This window comes from Cloeon dipterum, chromosome 3, assembly GCF_949628265.1.
Source record: "Cloeon dipterum chromosome 3, ieCloDipt1.1, whole genome shotgun sequence".
Classification (NCBI taxonomy): Eukaryota; Metazoa; Arthropoda; class Insecta; order Ephemeroptera; family Baetidae; genus Cloeon; species Cloeon dipterum.
Window position 1 is genome coordinate 9,104,021 of NC_088788.1, and position 27,958 is coordinate 9,131,978.

The 27,958-nt window shown below is 35.8% G+C and overlaps 2 protein-coding genes across 6 annotated transcripts in view; one reads left to right on the forward strand and one right to left on the reverse strand.

The window, feature by feature from the left end:
- LOC135938740 (protein phosphatase 1 regulatory subunit 14C) overlaps positions 1-19,729 on the reverse strand; it is a 57,176-nt gene extending 37,447 nt beyond the window's left edge. The window contains exon 1 of the mRNA XM_065482637.1: positions 19,478-19,729. Within this exon, the coding sequence (XP_065338709.1) occupies positions 19,478-19,579 (102 nt within the window). The 5' untranslated portion in view covers positions 19,580-19,729. The remainder of the gene's footprint in view (positions 1-19,477) is intronic.
- Positions 618-27,020, forward strand: LOC135938739 (low-density lipoprotein receptor-related protein 11). Of its 5 annotated transcripts, none has more exons than XM_065482633.1 (11): positions 618-927; positions 1,139-1,308; positions 1,370-1,488; positions 22,974-23,266; positions 23,484-23,640; positions 23,963-24,026; positions 24,080-24,195; positions 24,248-24,459; positions 25,711-25,783; positions 25,834-25,974; positions 26,524-27,020. In XM_065482633.1, exons 1-11 carry the CDS (start codon positions 688-690, stop codon positions 26,655-26,657), a joined length of 1,719 nt encoding a protein of 572 aa, XP_065338705.1. In that variant the 5' UTR covers positions 618-687; the 3' UTR covers positions 26,658-27,020. The 5 variants fall into 5 exon arrangements, with proteins under 5 accessions (XP_065338705.1, XP_065338704.1, XP_065338707.1 ...); XM_065482632.1 differs by having other exon boundaries at positions 619-927; positions 24,080-24,198; XM_065482635.1 differs by having other exon boundaries at positions 619-927; positions 24,095-24,198.
- The last annotated feature ends 938 nt before the right edge of the window (positions 27,021-27,958 follow it).

Below are 27,958 nucleotides of genomic sequence, written 5' to 3' on the forward strand. Positions count from 1 at the left end.
TTATTTCGCGGCAGGAACACGCCTTGTCCTACTAAAAGGAAACTACATATTATTTGCTACGAGATCGGCTCGCAGAATGTTTAATTAATTAAGGCATTTTTTTTATTTTCAGGTGGAATCCATTTCAATTATTATTCAAGCTCGAAAATTTTAACTTTTTGGTTTTAATTTAATATTTAAAAATTTTCACGCTTGAATGAAAGGATTTAAAAATTTATGAGAACCATGTAAGAATCCTAAACTGAATTTATAAATGAAATAATTATATTCGTGAAAACTGCTCGTTGTAAATATTTTTCAATAATTTCCAATTCAACGTGATTACATTCGCAAATATAAATAGTTATGCGATTTGTGAATAATACTGATTTAAAATTTGTTGTAATGAGTTGGCAGGTAAAAATACAAAATATAACTGTTCTATAAAATTAAAATTTATATTAAAAATAATTAAAAATCCTTTTAAAAATTAAAAAATTATATATTAACAACAAACATTTAACTTTTTTTATTACAAAGCACTTTTAAATTTATTTTTACCAATTTTGCGGAGAAAGTTTCTTTTGCGACTCCCCTACGAGATGGTGTGCTCGGCGGGCGACGGGGGCGATCAATAAACGGCGAGCGAGGCAAACAAACCATTTTCTCGCTCTCGATGTAGAGGTTCACCCCCACCGCGAAGTGCAAATGTGGGCCGTGTTGGTGTTGCTGGGGGCTTTGGCGGCCCCGGGGGCCCCGCAGCGGCGGGCCGAACCGCTGGGTTGCGCGGACAACTTCGACATCCGCGCCGACACGATCATCCGGACGCAGGATTCGCAGACGCTCGGCGCAAGGTTCATGAACGAATCCGAGGTGTCCGACCGGGACGAGTGCGTCCGACTCTGCTGCCAGACGCCCGACTGCAACGTCTTCATCTACGAGGAAAAGGTGCGAAACCACCGGAAAATTTGATAACTTGATAAAATTGTGGAAAAAACCTCTGAAATTGTTTTTATCGATTTTTGTTTACCTTCAAACATAAAATGAGTTTGTTTAATAGAAAGTGTTTATTTTAAACGTTAAAATACTAATTTTTCATGCATTTAAAAATCCACCGTTTTAAAACGAATTAATAAAATTAATAATTTTACTTCTTCAGAATCCCGGAAGTTGTTATTTATTCGATTGTGGTCCGACGGACGACTTCAAGTGCAAGTTTCACACTCACGCGCACTACGTGAGCGGCGTGATGACGGTCAGCAGACAAGTGGCGGAGCTGGAGAGTCAAATCAAGTTGAGCAAACACGAGCAGGAGCTCACCGGACTCAGGTGAGACAATTCGAAAATTAGAAAATGAGTCAGAGTGGGCGAACGAGCCTTTCAATTGCAGGCGGAAGAGTGTGACTTTGGTCCAGAGCAAACCCAAGCTGAAGGCGACGACCACAAAGCCACCGACGACCACGACCACAACAAAGGCCACGCCGACGCAGACGGTCGCAACCACTGCAGGTAGGACCGAAATTTTCAATTACTTATCATTTATTTATCGAGTTAGATAAATCATTTTTTTTTTTTAATCAAAACAAATATTTAATAATGACGGTGAAGGATTTATTTTTATCTACAAATCAGTGTGCTCATAAATAAATACATTTTAAGCAATTGGCAAACATGCTGTGTCTTTTAGCCAAGCAGAAAAACTGCATCAATCGATTTATTTTAAAGCCTGTCATAAAATAATCAATGTAGCAAATCGTAAAACTCAAATTCGGAGTTCGAGCACATCAACGCGTCATCATTGACGTCATAGAGTCATAATCACATTCCTAACCCGAATTATAGAAAAAAAATTATACTTGTTACGCTCTATGCGTCCCCTAGACCCAGTTTCGGGATATCAAAGAAGCTTTCCATAAGAACAAAATTGTTTGAAAATGAATGAATAAATTTAAACTTTTATCAGGAACTTAAAAAACTACAAAAAAATGTGAATAAAATTTTTAAAATTAATGTTTCGCATCTTTTCTAAGAAATCTAAAAACGATTTACCATTTATAAGCATAAATTGATATAAAGGTACGATGGTTGGGTACCTGGTTGGGTGATTTAAATTTTTATAGAGGTACAGAAAAAATGCTTTGACGTCACTGGTATCTTCTAGAGCCTGCGTCTTTGACCTTCTGGATCGGATTTACCTAATGCATGATTTTGTACGGCTTCTGAGAAATAACAAGCTACTAAATTTGAAATAAAATAAAAAATATGCTCTGAACGTGATACAGAATGGAGCATTGTGGCCCTGCATGCTGGCGGAGATATTAATTTCGTCGCGTCCGATTAGGCCCGCAGGCGAAATTAATTTTGTGCGGGAACAGTTAAGCCAGCCAGTCGGTTTTTTATCGCTTTTTTTCAGCCAGCCGTGCGCTTTCATGGGCTGTTATAGTACAGCGTGCCCATATGATCGGCGGCAGCACCGTTACCGCGCTCGCGCGCTTAATGAACATGTAAAGCTCATACTCGCGCGACCTTTGACCCAAACCGGCTACAAAGTTGCAAAGTCAGCAAACAAATCCACCTTTGAAGATTAGAGAGGAAAGAAAGAATGTTCAAGAAGCTTTTGCTGAGCAAAATTGTAATTTAATGTTCGTAAACTAGTTTAATGTTGGACTTGGATTCGATTTGCAAGATGAAAGAATGTAATTCACGTTCTCTCCTTTCACGATTGCATTTTCGGCCTCCTTCGTTGATTGAATTAGCATGCACGGGGAGTCTAATTGCGCATTAAGTTTCTCCCGACCGCAGATTAAAATCGATCGGTCCGCAAAGCGAGGAATATGAAAGCTCCTTCCCGAAGAAATTCTCCCAGAGCCTTCATCTCAATGAAGTGTATTATTTAGTTTTCTAAAGCGGCAATTCGTGTGAAACTCTAGCACGAGATTTTCGTTTGCGATTGATAACAATCCCGTCCATAAATTAAAACAAAGATATATAATGCAACATTTTTGTAAATGTGTGTAGCATATAAAAACAACTCAGCAAAATATTTATTACGTTTAAATATATATTCTTTAAAGATATATAATAATTTTAATATTTTTTAATATTTATTTTAAATTTTTAAAAAATAAAAAACTGGTCCTAAATTAACTAAAAAATTTCCAAATAAATAGTTAAGAACTTTAAATAGTTCATTTCTTTATAAATATGCGTCACCTAATATTTAGAACAAACATGAAAATCGAAATTGCACTTTAGGTATGTGATTAATGTATGCGTTTTATCTTTAATTTAAAGAACAAAACATTTCAAATTCAAATTAAACATAAGCCATCAAAATGAAGCTACAGGATGCAGGCAGACCATTTTAAAAATTGAAGGTGTGAACAAACCGACACAGCCCAAAACTGCTTGTAAATAAAAAAATATATAGGTGTCACTGCCTAAATGAAGACACTTACTAGCTTTCTCTTGCCGCAATTTTCTACCCGCAGTGCGTCATTTCGCTGGAGATAATCAGCGCAATTTTAATTGAGAACAAGCTAGTAAATAGGACTTTTATGCGGAATCTGGGCAATTAGTCGCGCCTCATCGGTTAAACACGCCGGCAAATTAGATTCGACATCAAAACCGATCGCACACACGACTTTATAGTGTCCCTTTACGGACGAGACGTGACTGGCGTTTCAAGCCGTGTATTGCTTTCCGTTTTTGGACCATCCACCGGAATGCTTGCATCAAAATTTATTCCGCAAATATCTGCGCAGCGAATCAAAGTTGGAAAGGAATTCAAACATTTGTAATGCACACTCGGAAGCAGAGTTCGCCAATTTTGCAATGTGCAAAATATGCATTCCTTTTTGCTTAAAAACGCATACAAGTGAATTTCGAGCTCTAAAAATGCCTTATTTTGTGCCATGCAGGACATTGAGCATGAAAATTTATATTTTTAATAAACAAACCAATAGTTCGAGACATCAGAGGTGGCACTAAAATTGATTTTTAAATTTTTCGTCGTATCCAAAACTTGATGCATACGATTTAGTATTAAATGGTCGTTCCTTTTAAGCCTTTTAAGTATCAAATTAATTCTAATGCGCTCAAACACATCTAAAAACAATTAGACTTTTATTTGTCCAAGGAGGAAGTTCAGAGGTATTGTTTTTTTAAAATAATTTTGATCAAAGTTACACTAAAACAAATCATTTAAAAATACCAAATGATAATTTTCCTTCATTTTTTCAAAAAAAAAATTAAGCCTCTATTAAGATCTATTTTAGGTTTTAGATGCGTTGAGTCAGGAGGTATCTCACATTATTCTGGCCTCTGATTTATTCTTGTGGTATATGGCAAGTCTTTTGAGTTATCCTTTTAACTCAAGCAATTTGAATTTGGAAATTTACATATTGAACAGAGTAATTGCAATTCCATAGAAGGTATGAACTTTAAATTTTTAATCATCAGTCTGCTGGATTTTAAATATTATAAATTGACTGATAACTTTGGTGGCGCTGTTATTTTGACTCCGATAGAGTTGCACTTACGAATAGTATGATTATAATTATTAATGCAAAATAAATAATATTACATGAATTAAAGTATCAAAAGACTTAAAAGATTTGATTTGTTGAAAATAATAAACATCCTTTTTTCAATCAAAATTAGTTTGCAGTCAATTGAATAACTGATCGTTTATCGTATATGTTTTACTTCAATTGTGGTTTAAAAATATTCAGATGCCCTCTATTATTTGATTTTAATATTTATAATGTGTAAAAAATTATATTCTTTTCGATAGTCAAAATCCATTCACTGGTGACTTTCCAAAATGAACGAATTTTTTTGAAATGATTTTTTTTGCAAATTGTTAATTGATAGAAAATTTACATTTTACTTGGATTTGTAAAAATGGTAAAACAATTTTTTGTAAACTTATCAAATTAACTAAAAATCTAAAAATTTTACTTTTTACAGCTTTTATAGACCAATGTTTTGACCTTTTTTTATTTTGAAGAATAAGGTCTTCAACAATAAAACAAATTTAATTCATTTCGTAAATCCTTATTCTCCCACTTATTTTCAACCTTTCTTATGGCTGTCAGAGGCACCACTGTATTATAAATTTTTCAATTTTTTTAAAGAAAATAATATTTGTTTCACTTTTCTCCTTCGTCATTATTTTCTTGATCTCAATTTCTGATGTGAGCTCTCGCTTTCCGTCGAGTGCACTCAACTTTCTGCCGATTACTGCGTGGAATGCACATATCGGCTGAAATAATAGTGACTCTGGACGGGTCAATCGCCGCGCTGTTTAAAGGGGCAGAATAAAAAGCGATAATAAGCATGTGCGTGGCCGTCGGTTGCGTGCGTGCGTCCGTCCGTCTCTCGTCTCGCAGAGAAGAAACCTGCGCTGGCGGCTGGAAAATGATGAAAAAAAATAATGGTCGTTTGACTAGCTGGCTCGTCGTGGGATTCGCCCGGCGGCCGCTAATTGCGGCCAATTTCCATTCAAATGCTGCTGCTCGCAGCTCATTTGCATCCGCAATTACCGGGGCACAAAAACGAGTTTTAATGACTCTCTTTTCTGTCAGCCTTTCATCCCTTCAGAGTTCATTCTGATTGTTCTGGTTTATTACTTTGAATTTAATATGAGTACGTAGCGAAAAATTAATGCTTTGCAATCTCAATTGAAATTTACGAAATTTAAAGCAGAAAATTAGTCATATAATTACGAAACTCTCGGTTGCTGTGCGAATTTCTCCAGTTGGCCGCGTCAGAGATAAAAATCTCGGCGCGTCACGTCATTATTTGGTAATTGCAGCCGTGAAGATGTGGCCCAGTGAATCTGGAGTATATTATATGGAGTGTTTTTGTATCACAACTGCCATATAAATCGTCAGACAAGCAAACAAACAAACAAACAAAAAGAGTGCGGTTGAATCAAACCGAATATGCTTCGAGGAAAAACCAACAACGCGAGGAGAGTGTGTTTACTTTCCTGTTCTAATCTTTCGTATAAACATTAATCAGGTGCGTATATACGCGTATTTTACATTTCAAGTGGACCACTACGTCAGGAGAAAGGTATTTTTAGTTATCTATTAATTGATAAGGAAATTGACATAATACGGACGATGACCTAAAATTTTAATAAGCCACGAAGAAGAATTTTAAACTCATTTTTCAAATTCTTATGCGTTTATTTTTAAAATATATATTTTAAATCAGCAGGGGCCAGTTTCGTGCGACGCGCAGGTATGGCGTCCAGTGGAGTATGGCGCGAAAAAACTGCCATGTTAAAATGCGCGAAAAGAACCAAGTTTTGTGACATAATTTGCATTACTTGTACTAATTGCGTCTTTTGGATCGTAAAAACAAACTCTTGACACTCGTACGGCAATCCAAAGAGAGCTTTTTGCTTCCCACTTTCAGACTCCATATTGGATCTGCGCAGAGAGAACCAATTTTATCGCACAACTGACCCCCGCTGGTTTTAATACAGATAATCCAATCTTACGTACAATAAATGTCGCCTAAAGATTAAAATAATCATAAATAAACTTTCTATTAAAGATATTGAGCAATATTTCATTACTGTTGTAACTTTGTATCTGACCATAAAGCAACATGTGTTGCACTTTCATCAAGCCGGTCAGAGTGGACACTTTCGAAAGCGTCATTTTTGACAGTCGACAACAATTCTATCTTGCAATCAGAGTAGCGTCGGCATAAAGAAAGACAACAATGCGACTGGAGTTCGTGATGCGCCAAAAACGCAGTCCACAGATGGGAATGAGCGATGCATTCGCGTTGAATCGATTGCAGTGGCGCGAGAACCGACCTTGCCTCTTTCCCGTCCCCACGGTACACATTTTTTTCATATTATATTTTTCTCCACCACCTTGCGCGTGTTATTGTGAAAGTGTAGGTGCACGTTCTCGCTTTGAAAATCAGATCACGCGTGTGGGTTTCGAACAATGCGAATGCGACTTACTCGCGCATTGCAATAAATTTCATGGCCAAATTCCTTCGTAGGCGAGCAGGACCAAATTTAAACCGACCCCACACCGTGGGAGTTCCAGACACAACAATGCTATTTGCGAGAGTTGATTATGATTTCTAACTGTGAAGTCGTTTTAAATGCTTAATTGTTGGTTTCGCCGAAAGGGATGGGAATTTTGGATGAATATTTTTACAAGGCAATAAGTTAGGAAATTTTTGAACACATTTTAAATGTAAATTGTCGGTGTTAGACGGATTAAAGTGGAATGATACTGGGAACAATTGAAAATTATTTGAATTGTTGGATGCCATAAACAATTGATCGATAAACAATTTGTTCAACAATTTGCAATAATAACAAAGGACCTTCCTACAGAAAAAAATCAAATTTTGCCAATTTTCTCCAAAATTTACAGTGCTTGAACATATTTTCTTGGCATATTCCGATTCCTCTCGTCGAGATCTGTTCAACGGTGTATGCCACTTATTGGGGAAACTCTTGGTTTTGAAATTAAATCGGATTTCAAGTAAGGAGACAGCCATTACCATTTGAAAAGCACGCTAACTTTACTGAAGTGGTTTTATGAAGTGGTTTTATGAAGTGGTTTTATGAAGTGGTTTTAAATTTGTGAAAAATTTTATTTTTGCTTTAAGAAAAAAATAGGCGGACAAAAACACACACATGTTTTTTATCCTAATTATGATCTGGATTTGAAAAACAGAATATCAAATAGACAGAAATAAAATTACTTGCTTCAAAGTCAGATCAAAATTTTTTGGCAGCCGAAAAAAATTTATAACCATATTTATCAAAAAATTCATCCTTGTTCACGAGTTCTATGCCAATTTAAGACACTTTTGGATGGTTCAGGGCAATTTAAAACTGCATCGAACGTTTTTTAATACGGTTTACATGGAATGAATTGCATGATTTGTGAATTTTTGATGGCACTCTCTCATAAGATAAAGAAAATATTTAATTTATATTAAATTTGAAGCCCTTTAGCAGTCATCAGCTTTATTTATTTTATTTTTGCGTTATTTTTAAAATAATTTTGAGCAAGTAATCTTATAGAGGATTCTTAAAATATTGTGTTTTTAAGTCCTGCGCCAAGACGTTATTCTCTTTAAAAAATATTTATTGGCAAAATGAGAAAAAATATAATAACTTTTAATTATTAATACGTTTTTTCTTGTGGAAAAATTTATAATCAACTCGTTCTATTTGTTTCTGACCTCTAAAAAATAGTCCAAATCACGAATATATGCCTTGCCGTGTGCGATTTGTGCCAATTAGCAACAATAGGAGGAAGCGAGCAGCGATTGTTGCCAAAAAGGGGGGCGAGCCGGGCTTGTCACCGCGCACCGCTGGAGAGAATGAAGAGAAGAATATAAAAGAATGAGCTCTAGTGCATTCGTCTGCGTGTGTAATAGTGCAACAAATAAAACAAAATGCTTTTGACACAGATTCGGATCTAGCCGCGCAGAAAGCACAACATCTCTCACGAACAAAAGAGAGAGAGAAAAAAAGAATCGAGACCGAAGCAGAAGCAGTCGTGCCCCGCGGCGCGCAATAAGTGAAACATCGCAAGTGCATGCAAATGCAGGCATTCAAATCACATGGTTTTGACCTTCAATTCCGGCGAACAAGGCTCGCAGCCGGGTACCGCCAGGCGCTAACTTTTCTCACGGAAGCTCTCTTCCATTCATGAATTCGTCGATAACTGTTTTCTCACCATTTTTTACTGAACCTTTGAACTTTGACAAGATCGGAATTTTTTAAGATCATCACCTACAATTTTAACTATTAAAAAAAAAGATGACACCTTATTAAATATTGTAAAACATGCATGCCCTTTAAAGTTTGGCCTAAGGAGTAGCATAATATATTAAATTAAAAATCACAATTTATTAATAATTATTAAATAGAAAAACAACCTTATAAAATAACAAAAAAATAGAAATAAATTTTCTGTTAAATAAAACTTTTAAATTATTGTAAATAACTTTTATTTAATTTTTTATAATTTTTCAATTCGCAAGAAAACTTTATTTTTTCTTGTAAAACAAAAATTAAAAATTGTAAAAATATGCTTTACTTTGCCAAAGAGTTTCTAAATATTTTCTTTTTAAAGGGTTAACTATCGTACTATTAGATTGTTTTCTATAAATAGTAAAATAATATGTATGTCATTTCCCCAAATGATTTTTAAATGCACCTAAAATGACTTTTGAATTTTATATCAAAGACGCATACACACAATTTATTTTGCACTTCCTGCCAACTCATTTTGTTGTGTAGCAATCACGTCGAGAAAAGAAGCACGAATAATGGGGCCTTTGTCCTCGTAAAAAGCCTAATTAGACGCAAAGCCAGCCCAGCGCCTAGCTCTCGCAACGGCCGATTGAAAATAAAAAAATCGTGATTCAGCCGCGAAATGTCTTTTTTGAAACAAGACAAATGAATAAACGAGAGCGCTCTAACTGTTCTGCAGCGAGGAGAAACGGAGCATTTGTGCTCTAGCTGTGCTGAGCAGAGAGAAAGAACGAGAGGACACAATTATTTTTGCTCCTTGCTCGTCGGCTACAAACAATCAGCCGCGCACGTCCTTTTCCTTGCTGATTGGGTGCACTTGATCGGACACGCCGAGACCAGCGTCGTATTATACACGTGTACCTCCGTCGTCAAGCTTTCCCGACGTGAACATAGACAACGGGATTGTCTCTTCACCCGGTCAAAAAGCAGAAAAGCGTATTATTGTCTTTTTTTAATGATTTCAATTTTAAAATAATAGAACAAAATTGAAGTAAAAAATGTTCTGGTTCAAATTTTACGTCAAGATAAATACTTTATTTTTTTAAAGACCATCTTTGACGCAAATTCTGAGCAGACCATTCGATTCTTGAGGGTCAAATTAGGTAAAGTGGATATTTTTCCCGCCAAAAAGTTCAGCGCGACGTGCGTAGCACAAGTATAACTTTTTTCCCGCCAAAGCAATATAAACGTATGTGCGAGAACTGCGCATGCATCAGAGCTGGTTTGAGCACTTGCAGAGAGACCAGCTGTAAGAATGACTTCTTTTGATTTGACGCATGCGCAGTTCTCGCATATACGTTCATATTGTTTTGGCGGGAAAAAAATTACACTTGTGCTACGCACGTCGCGCTCGACGTTTTGGACGGAAAAAAATATTTACTTAAGTTAATTTGACCCCAAGAATCGATTGGTGTGCTCCAAAACTTCTTTAAATGTTAAAAATATATGAAAATGATTTGATATTTAAGATTTTTACGATGATAAATATAATTAATTAGGCGCTAAGACATTGGAGTTCTTTGGGCACTTTTTTCTAGAAGTAATCAGACAAAAATCCACCAAAGTAATGGTTTGTACGTAATTAACGCCGACTTTGGAGCTTGATATCGAATTTTTAACCAATTTATTCGACTGTAAAACCTAATTCAACCCTTATTATTTGACTGGAACCATCAAAAATGAGAAAAATGATATACCAGTGTTGCTGGTATTTGAAATATTCAAGCCGTGCACAATCATGCAGTTCATACACACTATAACTGAATGTGAAATCACGGAAATGCAAAGCTGTAACTTCTAACAGGATAACTCACAATTTCTCATACTTAATAATAAAAAAAAATCTCAGTCAGCTTTAGGAGGCGGATGCAAAAATCATAAAACGCAGCCGCTCTTTTTATACGGCGAATGGCGAATTATTTCGCCATCAGCGTCGTGGGAGAGGGCTCCATACACATCTTTCCTTCTTTCTCTGCAGCACAAAAGAGCGGTCATCTCGCCGATCTCGCGCGAGCATTCAATTCCAAGCCGTAATCGCCGCCGCGTGTTGCAATGGGTGTTGCGAAGAGTCCCGTTCGTTCACATCAGTCCGGTGGCGGCGGCGGCGAGATGCTCACCCAGTTTTTATTTTTTTTTTTTTCATATCCGAGCGCGCATTATTCCTCGCGGCCGACGGCGAAATCGAATTAGTTACGCACTTGCTCCCACAGCCGTTTGCCTCACAATGAGAAATGTTCTATTCAAAATTCAAAAGGCGCCTCAGATGGAATACTTGTGTTGCTACACAATTTCTAGAACATCGCCGGAAGGACGGCAATTATGAAGATGTTCATTTTATTTAAGATGCTTTTGGAATTTAAAAATATTCTTAGGTCTTGGAAATTTTTACCTGACGAACCTTTAAGTTCAAATTAATTAAGATGACAACACCCTTGATTTTTTTAGATGTTGAAAAGGGAAAATTCCTCTAAAAATGTGTGCAGGGATTAAATTGGATTTTTAATCATTAAAAAATCTTAAAACTAAAGCATGTATTTAGGAAAAAATACACAAACAGTGTCTCATCCATCGTTCCGTTTCTTTTTCAAAATTATTGCTCAATTTCTTGATAACATTTAGCTGCCCGATTCCATATCAGTGTAATTATTGCCTCAAAGTCCTCCAAGGCGTTTCCACTTTTGTGTTGTTTTTATCAGATAATTAATCTCCTCGTTTGTTAAATTCCGGAGGAGTGCTTTACAAGAAGATCATCTCTCACTCAGCCGACGCAAGTCGACCTGAAAAATGGTTCCCGCCGATTCGCTTCATTAAGCCGCAAACTTTCGAGGAAAGAGTTAGTGCCATAAAGTTCTTGGCGTTTCTGAATTTCTCTCTCGAGACCTCTCATTTTCATTTGGCAAATCCCACGTGACGCGAGAAACACTAATTTTACACAAAATGTACTCTTACAAATGCTTTTTCACCAAACCACAGCCATATTTTCAGTGACGGAATCCCCGGTGGCGCTGTTATTTTGTCTCGGGTAGATTTGAGCTTTTACTAGTATGTTTATAATTAATTCAAAATAAATAATCGTAATGAAAATATCAAGAGGCTAAAAAATATAACATTTTTTGAAAATCGAATAACGGAATTTGACCCTCTTCCATCGTGATGAAAGTTTAATTCAATGTGTTTTCAATTGATTAAAAATTTGCAATAGAAAATTAAAATCTTTTTAGAAAAAGCTGTTACGGAATTGCTGCAAACATAACACATTTAGAACATAAATTTATTTTAAAAATTTTGGAACTTCACACGTAAATGGAATTTGATGATCGAAAAGAACATAATATTTTTAATTTTTTAAAAATATTAAAATCAGATAATAGTGTTTTTGAATATTTTAAAACCACGTTGAAATAAAACTTATATCACGATAGAAGAGAGTAAAATCCGTCACTCGATTGACTGTCAATTAATTTTGATTTGTAAAAATATTTATAATTTTCAGCAAAACACAAACAAATATTTGTTTACATTTTTTTATATTTTATCTTCATTTGTTTTAATTTTAATTATTTTGCAATAGTTGTAAACATAATAATCGAAAGCTACACTCTATCTGAGACAAAATAACGCGCCACCAGAGCTGTCAGTCAATGTTAAAATAATTAAAATCCAGCAGAAGTTTGTTACAAACATTTAAAATAATGCTCAAGTTACCTTTTCTTTAGTTGCAAGTATCAATTTTGAAATTCTAATTACTTTATAAGTAAAAAGGATATCTCAAAAGACCTGCCATATGCCAACAAGAAAAGTAAATCAGTAGAATATTGCAAGAAAACGTAGACACTTATATAGACGCTTAATTTTTTTGAAACACTTTTTGAAAAAAAGGAGGGCATATTTGAAATTTTTAAATGATTTGTTTTAGTTTAAGTCTGATCCAAAATATTATAAAATAATCAACTCACTCTTTGGACAGATAAAATTCAAATTGTTTATGCATATGACAGGATTATAATTAATTTAATACTAATTGACTTTTAAATAAGCATGTTTGGGGAAATTTAAATAAATGTAAACAGTTTTTTTAATTCCGTTCAAACTTTATACAGATATATACACATTTTTTTAATGTTTGGAATATATTCTAATAAAATCAGAATAATTAAATATGATACCATTATTTATTTAAACAAGATTTTCACTCAGATATTGCGGAAACGATTATTTTAAAATTAAAATGGGTTGAGACAATTTTGCAGCATGCAAAAGCAGTGTTGATGAACCTGTTTCGTCCGAGAGACAATCGCATTCGCAGTTATAGCAGATAAATCGGCAGCTGCGGGAACAATTCCCAGCGCTGAACTCACTCACACACACATGTATGTGCACAAACGTACGAGAAGAGTGTTGTCAGATGATAATTACGGGTGACCTTGACCAATTATCCGGCGGGGAGATGCGCGCTGAATTATGCTCGGGCCGCGCCGCTGCTGCTTTTATGCATTCTCCGTCGCTCGCTTACACGCGGATGGACGGAATGGATGGAGTAACGGTGAAACACACCGCGCCGCAGCTGCTAAATCTCCTCTCGAGACTCGCTTTTATCGCCTCTTGTTCCTCGCCACTTTATTATTCCCGGCAGTGACCCAAAAAGATCGCTGCTTGCTCCCTTTGGCGATAGCTGCTACAATTGGTTTATTGCACCCGTATGTGTATAATATGCTCGATTCTGACAACTCGTATAATTCTTTTAATAGCTGAATATACTTTACGTGAAGAGCTTCTCCGTAAGGAAAATTTAGATACACCGGCAAGCATGAAGCAATGATTCCTGATTGCTTATATTAGATATGTATAGTAACTTTGTGAGTAGGCTTGTAGTTTCAAAATAATTTTCCGATTGTTGATGTTAATGTTAATTTTAACTTTTTAGGATTAACAAGATCATGAAGCACTCACATAAATATTAATTTGTATGTGTCTTAATTTTTTAGCAGGTTTTAAAAGAGACCAAAGCTATTTTGTGAATAAAAATTTAAATAAATGTCTTAATACTAAAACTAAAATAATAAATTTAAATATTATATAAATTTTTTTAAAAATGAAAAAAAAAACAAGAGGAATTAGAAGTTTTAAACTTATCTTAACAATTTAGAAAAATATTAGGGATAGTTTTTTTAAAGCCTAAAATTTCGTTCCTGAGCGCCCTGATGTCTTTCAACGGGTCGAAAGGCACATATTCTGAAAGCTCTTGTCTTGGTCGTTCCAAACAGTGTATTTACCTAGCCTATAAAGATTCCATGAAGCCTCGTCTAGGGGGCTACACATATATTTATGGAAATTAACAATATCAAACACTCAATGGTGACTCCACGGTTCGATTTCTTGCCTATTCTAATTGTTTTAATTTACATCAGGGGTGACACCAAGCATTCGGAAGATAAAAATGTGTTCTGGATGTGGATGTATGGGGCACAGTTGCCCTGCTGATCCGTAATAAACCAAATTTTGAATCTAAAAATCAATGGATTTTATTCGGTTTTTCCAGGAAAACGGCCTCACATGTTTTCGCGATATTATATTATTTTAACTCGTATATAGCATTTTAACAACATACTAAAAATCAAAATAGTGTTGAACTGTATAAAAATTTATCTGTAAACAATTTTTTATTTAAATTTTATTTTAAATTTTGAATGAGTAAAATTTAAATAGGCATATTATTGTTTTTGCGATTTCAAACATAATTTTGTCCTCATGGGGTTTAAAAGTCATCAATATCGGAATATATCTTTGAATTGTCACCCCCTTGAACAAGATTTATTCTATATTTAGATTTCCCCCTCGAGATCTAACCAAAACAGTGTACAAGTACAACTCTTATGCTGATTAGGTTTTTCTAGATAGTAAATATGAAAATCATTAAAATTCTGAACCTTTTTGTGTCTATTCTATATTTTCCTAAATATTTTTTACCGACGTTTTTAAGGTTGAGCAATTTACAAGAGATTGAAACAAACAAGATCACAATTCAATACAATGAAAGGAAAATTTAAATTCCATCGAGTCCGCGTGTTGGTTGCTCAATCGAGGGCGTTCATTTCATTTACACGAGAGAGAGAAAGAGAAACAAAGTGATCTCGTGTGTGTGGCACTTGAATCTCTGCTGCCGTTTGAATTTTTACCTGGGTTACATCAGCGAACTAGCATTGGAGGTGCGTGATTTGCTTGCTCGCCGAGTGCCCGCGAGAATAAAGAAAATGGAACGAGAACTGGTTGGGCGCCGCACAGCCTCGTGATGTAATTGCGCTTACATTTTTTGAACTGGTCCGGCCCACGCGGTCAGAAATATATACATTTCATATCAAAGGGTTCTGCCCGAGAGTGCTTTTATTCTTAGCTCCGTCACGATTACTCTTCGCTACATCACGCTGACAAAGATGAATTTCGGCTTCAACGTGTAATTATTTTTTGAGTCATACTATAAATATAACTCTCTCGTGATGCAAATTCCTCAAAAAATATTATGGTGTTTTCAATGACATAACATAACTATTTTTTAATTAATGTTTAGTTCTTTTCCAGAGAAAAGCAAAACTTATGAAGAAACTAAAAACGATGAAATTTAAAACCATAGGTTTTATAGATCCAAAAATATAAGTTTTTATTCAATAACATTTATTATACACCCACATATAATTATTCTTGGTTTACAGAGACACTATCAGTAAGATAACATCAAAATTATAATAATTTTTCGCAATTTTTACTGAAATTTATCTAGAACACCATTAATTAACCAACAGACGCTACCAAATCAAGTAACATAAAAGTTAATTGTTAATTTCACTATCATTAAAAACGATATCATTATTTATATTTTCTTCTACAAACAATTTTAATTAAAAGAAATTTTATTTTATTTTAAAAATTGTGCTTCAATGTTTTATTATTAATGTTTAATATTAATTTAATTTTTTTATTTACTAACAAATTGCAGGAAAATTAAATTGCTTTCTAATAAATTAAAACTTAATATATATTTTTAATAAACAAAACAATTTGTTACATTTACAACTAACGTAATCTTTTCTCAGTAAACCTAATCAAAGGCGGAAAGTGCAGTCAAAATCCCCGCGAGCAGAGTTCCTCATACCTTAACGGCTAATTATTATTATTATTTAAATCACGCCCAAATGCGAGTGCAAAAGATGGAGAATCGGCCGTTCACACCCGTCCGATGATTGTAATAAACGCACAGGGTCGGAACAATATTTTTAATGCGCGATCTGTGAGGTGTGCTTCCTGCGTGCACTTCACCGAAACACGCGCTTATTATTATTTTATTACAAAACACACGTATTATCCATTCTCGTCTGCAGCACGCACCGCAGCCTTATTTATTTTTTATAGTCCGTGGGGATGGACGAAACGCTCACGCACGTCCGATGCAGGGATAAAATCGAGCGTGAAAACTCAAAAGTCGTGACCACGCTCGTCGACTTTTTGCTGCTCCGTCCTCAGAAATTGAAGAAAGGAAAATATTTATTCATTGCGCGTTTGCGGCAAACAAACGAAAATAATTTAATCATTTCGTGAGAGAATCTGCGTCTTCTTCTTTCCTCTAAAAAAATTCGAGGAAATAGCTAAAAAAAATCAACTTTCGCTATTCGAACAGTTGAATTTTGTGGTTTAGTTCTACTCAAGTAAGTGCGGAGCTCAATGGAGCGATAAAACTAGTAATCGGGCGTTTAGAAACAGTGTCGAAACGCCGCCCGACTAATCTCCCGATCACAAAAAAGCGCACACACATAGTTTTGCTCCTTTCACTCTGCCCTTTTTGCTCTGGCGAGAGCAGCGCAGTAAAATAATTCCTGCTCATTGTGCGGTTGCGTAACTGATTTGCTGCTTTGCACATCCAAAGCCGCAAATTAGCCTTCGTAAAAAGCCGCTCGACAACAACAACAACAACAGCCAGTTTTCGTCACAAACTCACTTCTCAATGGCGGTTAAAACAAAAAATGGTATATAATAGAGGTGAGTGAGCAACTGTTCCACTTTTGCACAAAGAATGTATGAAACGTATGAGACAGATTTTTTATTTATGAAAGTGCATCAAGAATCTTGAGCTGCTGAGCATCCAATCAGAGAGTGTAGATTTTAAATTAATCAAATTGCTATACATTATTTGGAGGGCTGCACCCGAGTTCAAAACGTTTATCAAAAAACTAATTTAAATATTAAAATTAAATATATTTTGCAATATTTGAAATCGAATTAAAATAAAATTAACCATTCTCAGACCAAAACACCTATTAGTTATTGTACTATTTTTTTAAAAAAAAATTAACTAGTACCTATGATTATAAATTTTTGCGCAAAATTAATTTTAATAGATTCTTCACTTTATGCCTGTGTTTTAACTCAATACTTTGTCCCACCAAAAATTCTTCAAAATAGTATATTTACAATCCCTAAATTTTTAAAAATTCCCTTTAAATTACCAGTTGCTTTTAATTCAAACTAAGAAAAAGCAAGGTTTAATATAATAGGTCAGTCAATTGACAAAAAGACTGTTCAGTAAGTTATCTGGAACCAAATGCCCTTTCTAGAATAGCATTTTTTGAGACTTATAATAGATCGAGATATTTTGCTTTTGAAAAAGCTGGAAGGACAATAGAGTGAATCTTGAAAATTGGCAGTGATTTAATTATAAATAACTTTAAAAATCAAGCATTGAATAAATTAATGCAGCGGGGGCCAGATATGCGATAAAATTGGTTCCCACTGCGCAGATCCAAGATGGCGTCTGAATGTGGGAACCATAAAGCTCTCTTTGGATTGCCGTACGAGTGTCAAGAGTTTGTTTTTACGATCCAAAAGACACAATTAGTACAAGTAATGCAAATTATACGTCACAATATTGACGAAAACTTGGTTATTTTCGCGCATTTTCCCGTGACCGTTTTTTCGTGCCATACTCCACCGGACGCCATATCTGCGCGTTGCACCAATCTGGTTCCCGCTGAATAAATGAACCGTGTATAAAGAAAATACATATAATCCTCCGTACTTCATGGTGGTCAATTGGCAAACAGTTCAATCGAGACGGGATAAAAAAGATTGGCACATCGCAATAATAAGTATCGCTATCCAAGCGCAGTGTCGGATTTCGCGTGACCACTTAGAAGCCACATTTTCCGCACGTATCGCGTTCACTTTTTGAAACGCGACACTTTTCCTCTGACAGACAACTTTATATGAATTTATGCATAACAATGTGGAAATATGGCGAGCGCGAATCCCATTCACATACATGACACGAGGGAGAAAGAAACTAAATCTCAAAATTTCGAACGCACGTGAGTCACTGCAATTCTTCCTCACGGCGTCATTGAAAAAAAAATGCGTGTGTTAGTTTTATCTCATTTTACAAGTGCGTGCGTCTTATCAGTATCTATGTGACTTTGGCCTCTTTCCTAAAAACAAAACATTGGCCGCAGAAAAGGCACAGTGTGTTGAATATTCATTTGGCCGTGCGAAGGGCAATAAAATTATCTCATCTTGCCAAAAGCGCATAACCAGACTTGCTTTTAATGGAATCCATCGCTCCTTTTGCTGCCAGCGCCCGAAATGGAAAAGTAAGAGTTGAAGAAGTAAGAGTTTATTTTTTCTTAACACAGAAGGAGAGCCGAAAAGCCTTTAATGCAACGATTCCGCGAGTGATCACGCAGCAGGGCGAGAAAATAGGCTGTTTTCTGCTTCGGTGCTCTTGCTCTTTTTATATGTGTGGAAACTTGTGATCTTGCCTTATTGCATATCGGCTGATGAGTGTATTAAGATTGAAGATTCTCGTTACAATTATTGCAGATATTGCAAATCCATCCCAATCTATAGAGTAGTTTAAATATTTAATATGAACATTTAGTGAAGCGCTTCGATAATATATATATATATATATATATATATATATATATATATATATATATATATTATATAAATTATTAATATTTAAAATTACGTAAAATAAATACATTAATTAATCTTTGAATTAATTTTTCAATGATATATAACAAAAAAATAAATGTTATAAAATTAAAAAAATATGTAATATTAGAGTTTTTATACAAATTTTTAAATAAATAAATAAATGTTTTAGTTTTATTAAACAAATAATTTAAACAAAAACAAAACTGTTACTTTTTATATCTTAGATTAAATAAGAGCAGTTCAGATCGACATATTACTTCTGTTTTATTTTAGGGTTCAATAAGCGTAAAATCGAAAGATTGTTGTGTCAGATTCATCTATTATTTATTAACTGAATAGATCATTCCTAAAATTAAAAGATACTTCAGCTTAAAATTGCCCTAATTGATCGCCCTCTGTCAAGTCTCTAGATTTGAAAATGAGATGCATCTGAAAAAAATTTAAAATTCTAAAAGAGTCAATCAGCTTTTCTGCCACTCGGAAAAAATGGAGTGTTTCGAAAAACTTCTGTAATATCGCTTGTGAATCTGAACAATGTAATGATTGAGGGCAAAATAAAACATTTTCATTTGTATAGCAGCGTCTTAAAAAACAAAAATTTGATTTTTCCCGTTTTAACACACAACTTAGAGAATTAAAACAAAAAATTTAATTTAAAATTTAATGATTTCTATCAGTAGATGAATAGAATCAAAGTCCTACCTTGATAGGGGTGTTCTTGTAGGTGGGGGTGGGGGTGGGGTTGCCCAGGCAGAGGCTGCCGTCGTAGCCGAACAACGGCGCCCTCCTCAGTCGGTAGGCCATCGAGGGGCTATTTTCCTTCAAAATGCTCGACTCTTCCTAGCACGCACAACAACACCTGCGACCTGACTGACTGACTGAATGGGACCTGAGCACGGGAGCGGAGCGCGCGCGACTCGCTTCGACCTGGATTCGCGTGTGGCTGGCTGATCGCTGGCTCGGCTCTCTCGGCTTCGCGGACGGCCAAATCCAGCGCCAGGCCTACCAACCGCGTACGCCGAAGGAGCTGGAGGGGGAAGGGGAGTCATGCCTGGCCGCGGTTCACCTTTGGCGAACGCTGACCCTTCGTACCTGTACAAGACAAACGAACGCGGCGCGCGGGAGGTGCTCTTCTTGCGGAATATACCTGCGTGGTTTTTCTTTCTCTCAGAAAAAAAAATCTGTTGCAAAATTCATGTGGGATTAATGTAAATTTTTTATAAACAGTTAGATCTTAAAATAAAATAAAATCAGAAAACCACAGGAATTGGTATTATTGCGCCAGAATGAATAATAAAAATAGTGTTTTTAAAATGGAAGTTAATTGGGGGCTAAATTTTTTAATTTGTTTTAAAAAATGCAAAATTGTATCATAGAAAACATTCTATACTCTCTTTTTAAAATAATTGAATACCATTTTTTTATTACCATTATCAGCGGGGGCCAGATTCGTGCGACGCGCAGATATGGCGTTTGGCGCGAAAAAACTGCCACGTGAAAATGCGCGAAAAGAAGCAAGTTTTCGTCAATATTGTGACATATAATTTGCATTGCTTGTACTAATTGTGTCTTTTGGATCGTAAAAACAAACCCTTGACACTCGTACGGGAATCCAAAGAGAGTTTTTTGTTTCCCACATTCAGACGCCATCTTGGAACTGCGCAGTGGGAACAGATTTTATCGCACATCTGGCCCCCGCTGATAGAAAACACACTTTTATTTCTTTCTAAAACAATTGAACACCATTTTTTATTAATTTTAGAATAACATTTTAATAGATTATTTAAAATGACTGAAAAAATCAGCAAGCAAAATAAAATAATAAATCGAGAGAGAAATTTCCTGACTTCAAACAAAATTATGCGATTTTCCTCAAATTATTAGACAATTTATTTCCAACAGTTTTTTATTTGAACGGTTTTTAATGCTATTTTAATTGTTTTAAAATAATTCTTCATCATTTGATGGACCCATGATGATCAGGAGCTCAGAAAAATATTTTGATCGTCTAAAACCCACAGTTTTTGATATTTATACTCCTCGTCTCAAACCAGTTAAAGTTTACAAATTTTTAAATCCATTAAAAGTCTTTCGAAAAACTGTTGCAACGAAAAATAAATTAAAAATGACCTTCACCAGCCGAATAAATTCTCGATTTTGACCGACATATCCTCTGACATTGGGCCGTAGCAGATGCAAATAATTTCGCCTCTCTATGCGACCTTGCCAAGTGGGACTCGAAGAAATGCTCCAGAGATTTTCGGCCTGTTTCTTGCCCGGCTGCGAGCATGGAGCCAGCAGCGAGTCGAGTAATGACACTCGAAACGCGACTCGCTTGGCTGGCGTCTCTCTCTCTCTCGACCAGAGAAAGAAAGATCAGGCGAGTGTAAAGAGCGGCGGAACATCCGCGGGCTGCGGCGACCTTGGCAGGACAAGGACCCTGGTGGGTGGTGCATCCTTTCGCAGCCACCGACCAGACTCCACCGACCGCGCCGTTTCGAAATCAAGCCGAGACAAGAAAGGAATTCAAGATATCAGTCTTGTTTACAACTGATTAATTGCTCGCTCGTGATCAGAAATTGCGGCGTGTGTTAATCAAGGCGGTGTTTCGCGTTTTTATACGAATATTTTTTTATAGATGTCATTTATCACGGATATATTCTCCATTGATTAAGAAATACCGTGAAATATACATGAATTCACAAACCATAATAATTAGCATTCTATTTCATTTTAAGAATCGATTAATGTTACTGTTAAGCTCAAGCCCAAATAAATTTAGTAAAATATTTAATTTCAAAAAACTTATATTTGTAACAATAAAAATAAATTAAATATCAAAATTATACTTGCATTAATATTTTTATAATACCTATTTAGTGAATTTAAATAATAATTAATAACATATTAACATGAATTTCATAATTATATGTAGAATATATTCTTTTAATTCTTAATGTAAAATTAGCTTTGACATTAACGGACTAATTAAGATCTTGGTTCTCTAGATATTCTTGAAATAACCTACAAAATAAGTTAACATCTGAATCTGTGTCATAATTTCAGATCCATTTTATAAGATGTGTTTATTTTACCATTCTAATAGTAACAGCATCTAAAATTATAGATTAGTTTTAAATAAATAAAAATCTAGAGTTGAAACATTTTTCTACTTCACAAAAGAGCCAGTCAATTTCTAAATTTAAAGCCATATATAAGATATTTTTAATTTAATTCAAGATTTGGACTGTTGCAAAATTTGAGCTTCGTAGAGAAGAGAACAATGCCAAAATAGAGAGAGGCGTACGTGTGTGTGTAGAGGAAGTGCAAAGGTGGCATAAAACGAAGCAAAGGTCAAGCGGCCCTTCACTTCACTTCATTCAATTGCGCGATAAGCGGACCACTTTCACTCTTCTCATTCCTCGTTTGACGCCGCACGAACGAAAATTTGCTCGGCCAAAGCGGGAATAAATCATGACAGCGCGTTGTTTACATTAAAATTTCTCTCGTCAGTGGCTATAGTTTAGACGAACAATGCAGTTGTTGTTGCCGCTGTAAAAATTTCGGCTTCCCACACAACGTTTTTTTTTCTGCATCTGTAATTTCAGCTCACGCGAGAATTAATAATTGCAGCCTCCCACGCGCGCTCTCAAAATTTTGATGCAATATGAATGAGCTAGGTGAAAATGCTCCTGGCCAATTAATCCTCCTCCGTTTCTTGACACCCACGCCGCGAGCGCTCCGAGAATTAATAGCGAAACGGTTAATTGGCGGCAATTAAACGTTCAGGCTCTCGCGAAATTAACCACTTAAGTTTCGCATTTTTACTTATTTTGTAGCAATTTGTTGAATTAAGCAGGAAGGCCATTGAAATTATTATATCGAATTTATATTGAAACGAAATATCGAACACATTCAAAATTGTCGCGTTAACTTTGAATTTCTATTCTGATGCTGATACGAATACTTATTGTTTAAAATATCTTGTACATTTTTGAACATTTTGTAGTTTCTTATCTAAATTTTTTAAATTTACAGCCTCAATATTGTGATAAAAAATAAATAATAATAATAAAATTGAATAAATAGGTAAAATATAAAAAATTATTGGTTCTAAATAGCTAGTTTAATTCTTAAATGTTTAAATTAATTATTTTTTAATTATGTTATTTAATTCTGTATTAAAAAAATGTTTCAGCCCGTCGGTGCAGCAGGTACCAGTTCGAGTGTCGCACGTCGGGCGAGTGCATCGCCATTTACAACGCGTGCGACGGCATCCCGCAGTGCGGTGACGCCAGTGACGAGGGCCCGGAGCTCAACTGCCCGGCGCCACCGACCACCAGGCCGCCGCCCCCGCCGCCTCCGGTCCTGCCGGCCGCCCCAGCACGCTCCAGCGGACAACTCGAGGGGCCCATCGGACAGCAGCCGTGGGCCGCGCAGCCGCAGCAGCAGAACAAAGCAGGCGATGCGCAGCAACCTGTTAGCACAGACGTAAGAAAGGACAGAAAAATTAAAAATTCTATAATAAAGTTGTTTTTAGCAGGTATTGTTCTTTGAAAATGTTGTAATTTTTCAGATTCCTCTCAGTGAAATTGAACAATAAATTTAAAAAGCTCTCAAAACACCATAAAAGCTTTTCTTGCAATTTTTTGAACAAAATTCACATATTTTTTTGCTTTAATTGTAAAGGTGACTCGTCTAACTTTAGATTTCTCAGGCGCAGAACAAGTACTACGGTGACGGAGACTTCAGAGGGCAGCAGTGGCCTCAACAAGGTCCGCAGTACAGACAGCCGCCACCCCAGCAGAACCAGGTTCAAAATAATTTCCATCGACCTGGATCCTTTGAACCTTCAGAATATGACGGTAAGTTTTATTAGACATTTTAAAAATCCATTTCAACGTTACAAAAATTTTACACTGTGGTTGAATTTGTATTCTTGTTTTTGGATCATTTCTGTGCCTTTAATTTAAGTCAGACCCCATTTATTTGCAAATTTTAAAGAAAGGCAGAAAATACGTCATCAATAGAGGGAAAACAACGTCAGAAAATGCGTTCCAAGGCCTGAGAAAAATGTTTCAAAAGCGCGAATAATTATGATAAATGAAATTTTGTAAAATAACAAGCCAATTTTTCATTAAAATTAAAAAATATACATTTTTTTCCAATTCTCTTCATTTATTTCAGGTAGTGCCCAAAGTAGCCACATCTTCAACCACAAAACGACTGGTTTGATGGCGGAGCAGGAGATGTGAGTTTTACCACGAAAACCATGCCCTTAAAATTAAAAACAAATAAACACAGGCCGATTTTTCCCAGAACCAACGGCTACAACGGCCGGGCGCCGGCCAACTACTACCCCAACCCGGACTACCACCAGCCTGAGACGGGGGTGCAGTGGCCCCGGCCCCAGGAGCCCAGTGGTGAATTCAAGTGCCTTTTGTGAATTTAGTTTAAAATCTTCTTGTCCAGGATCAAACAGCATAGGCCACTCGATGGAGGATGAGCTCAAGATGCGGGCCCAGCAGCCCCCGGAAGCACCTCGCGCCCCCTATGCGCCGTCGCAGTCGTCAGACTACTACTACGAGGAGGGTGGACAGCAGCATGGCGTTTTCCACAAACACCTGCCAAACCTTCCCAATAATCAACCCTCCGCACCCCAGCAAGACCAACCTGCACCTCAGGTATATTTTAAAAATAATTTCTTCAAGGAAAATAAATTAATTTTTATGAAATACATGTCCTGTGATATCTTGGCTCCAATTAGAGATAAATTATAAATTGTCACCACCCAAAAAACAACTTTGCTGTTTAATCCAAAATATCATAAATTTTAAATGATATAATTTTGATGAATTTTTTAAGTAAATATTTCAAACGTGTAAAAAAAACATGATAACGTTTGCGATTTTTTGTGGTATTGGGAAAAATTTTCCCAAGACACGTTTAAAAATTACTAGAAAAGTCACTGTAGCATTTTCCTTTGTTTCTTTAAAACTGGAAAAATAAGAAACTACTGTTGAATTTGTCTTTAAACCCCTGATGGGATCAAGTAGGTTATTGAGGAGCCAAATCATCAATAAAAAATTGACTTTTGCAGGGTTTTTTTGTGTCATAATATTAATAATTCTGTGCGGAAGTATAACTATTTGGAAAAATAAACTATATGAAGTGCAACGTAAATTTCCCTTTTTGATTCAAGTCTTTTCATATTCGTGTAAGATTTGAGAATTTATCACTCAAGTCCAATCTTGTAAGTGGCTTTCAAGTGAATGTCTGTTATTTGTTGTATGCTATACCATTCGAGGGAAACGCATTGTTTGGCTGGAGAGTTCATTCACTCACTCTGGAGTCGTAAAAGTAGTTGTAACTTGTGAAAAATTCTTACTTCCTCTCTCATTGCAGCGTAATGAATGCGAGGTGGTGTCTCAAATACCACCAGATCAAACGAATATGACTGATTCAATTAATTACTTCCCTCTTTATGGAAAAAGCTAGGTTTTTAATGGAAAAATTTATTTGTGAGACATTATTTAAAAGTAAGTACATCTATCGAGATTTAAATATTTATTATCAAGATATTTGAATCTCCAGATGTACTGAATGAACTCGCCCCTTGTACGTTATAATACAGCAATTCCTAAGAACTACAGCCGTCAAAATTTGATATAGCTGTTTAATGTTTTTAATCTGATGGATGCAGCGTGCTCAGATTGAATGTGAAATTTGTGTAATTTTTAATTTTTACCATTTTCTGAAATGTTCACCTGCTATTTTCAGGATTGTATTTAATTTATTAACCAAACACCAAACTTTTTCTTCTGCAATATGCTAAAAGCATTAGTTTCATTGTATTCCATTGGCTCAGCCAAATCCCAAATCAAATTAATTAAAAATGGAAAATATTTTTGATTTCCTTTTCCTTTTGTCATCAGAGTGGAGTAACCGCCCCGAACGCCCAGGCTGCACCCCCGGTGACCCAGGATAAAACGACGGAACACCCCATGGGTAAGAACAGGAAACTAGGAATTTCTTACAATTTTTAATTCTCTCTTTAGAGGAGGCACATAGGAGCGGCCACTTCTCTGGCAGTCCATCCAAGAAGAAGGCTCTCGGACACAATTCGGACGCGGAAGCCTTCCAGATGCCGGATGGAAGTGCGGCTAAACCCGGAGGAGCCTACCTTTCCCTCAGCATCGGTAGGATGATTAATTTAGTTCACTTCACACTTACGTTAATTTATGCAACCGGCCGAGCACGATTGATCAGTCGGTTGCATATATTCAAATTCAGAAAGTACATAAAACAAAGTGAGTTCAATGAAATCAAATGTAAAGAATCTTTTGCTAAATGTTTGTTATAATTAAAAAAATAGCAGATTTAAATCATTTTATTTGTGTTGCTGATTGTTCTGATTTTTTTTGGTTTTAAAATATTTAGCTATTCCTATTTTACAATTTATCTGTGTTTTTAATACGTATTAAATTGATCGTGGTCTGAAAACTGAAATTGCAAAAGCTAATTAGATTAAAAAATAATTATAATGGTATTTAATGTCTCAAATTTCTAATTTGTATTATTCCATAACATTCAAAGATCTACAATATTATTCAAACAAAATAAAAAATAATTCAATGATTGCGGTATCTGTTTTTTTTTAACACATTGCAGTTACTCTCAGTCAGAAAATCCAGTTTCTCGACTAGGCCAGGGTAAATTATTTCATCCGCAACCTTTTGTTTTATCAGGTCTGCTGGTGACGGCGTTGTTGGCGGCCCTGATCAGCTGCAGACTGCGGGCGGTGCGGAGGCGGCTGCGGAGGGGCGGCAAGTCCAATTTGGCCCACGACGCAGACTTTCTGGTCAACGGCATGTACCTGTAGAGAGCAGTCGACAAATAGACGATCGAAAACGCGCGCGTGCCGTGATTATCAAAATACACACATCATACCGAAGAAGAATCTGTTATAAAGTTAATATATCAACATTTGTAAGAGGAAAATTAATTAAGTAGCAGTTTAAAATGAATATGGTGATAAATATAAAGAACATTTCAAATCATTTGTCAGTTAAATGTGAATTTAGTTAAAAATAGTAATGTTTGAGACAAACCTTGTCAAAAGCACTGAAAAGTTTGCACTTTGTGATTTTCTGGGACGATGAGATAATTTTTTTGTTGCATTTTGATTTGCCGGTGGATGGAAACTGTTCGTCTTAATAAAGTACACATAATTTATCAGTTACAATCTACGCATTTGAATTTATTGCTCCAATGAGGGTTGTTCATATTTGTTAAACACACATCGCGGTTGTTTGGAGAACACAGTTATTTCTGTTTAAGCAGTAATGACTGCACGTGACAGTGGTTAATTATATATTCTGCTTTTGCGACAGACTAAGTCATAAATATTTTGTTTGTTTTGAAAATAATTAGAATTGATACATAGCTTGGCAGTGTGAATTATTCAGATTAATTTAGTTTCTTGATAAATTGGCTCGTATTGTTTAGTGCATGCTTCGCGTGCGCGTGCACTTGCTACACATAATATAATTATATGTATATGAATATATTCGATCATTCTGGAGGTGCCGTGCACCCCGTTTCAGAATTTGCACCCCGTTTCAGGTTTCTGAAATGGGGTGAGCCGCGCCGTGAGCCAGCAGCCGCCAAAAATTGGCTGAGACCTCTATTCTGGAGTCGTTAAAGTAGTTGCAACTTGTGAAAAATTCTTGCTTCCTCTCTCATAGCAGCGAAGAATGCGGGGCGGCGTCACAAATAAATGCCACCAGGTCAAACGAGTAAAACTGATTCAATAATTATTATCCTTCCTTCTTTATGGAAAAAAGCTCTAAGAGTTGAATGGAAAAACAAATTTTAAAGAGACAATATTTAAAAAGGTGGCATGGAGCGAAGTATGAATATTTATTATCAAAACATTCACACTTCCACATGCGCATAATGAACCCGCCGCTTGTACGTTATAATACAGCAATTCCTAAGAACTACACCCGTCAAAATCTGATATAGCTGTTTAATAATATTAATTTGATGGAGGTAGCGTGCTCAGACTGAATGTGAAATTTGTGTAATTTATAGTTTTTGCCATTTTCTAAAATGTTCACCTTGTATTTTCAGAACAGTATTTAATTTATTAACCAAGCACCAAACTTTTCCCTCTGCCCA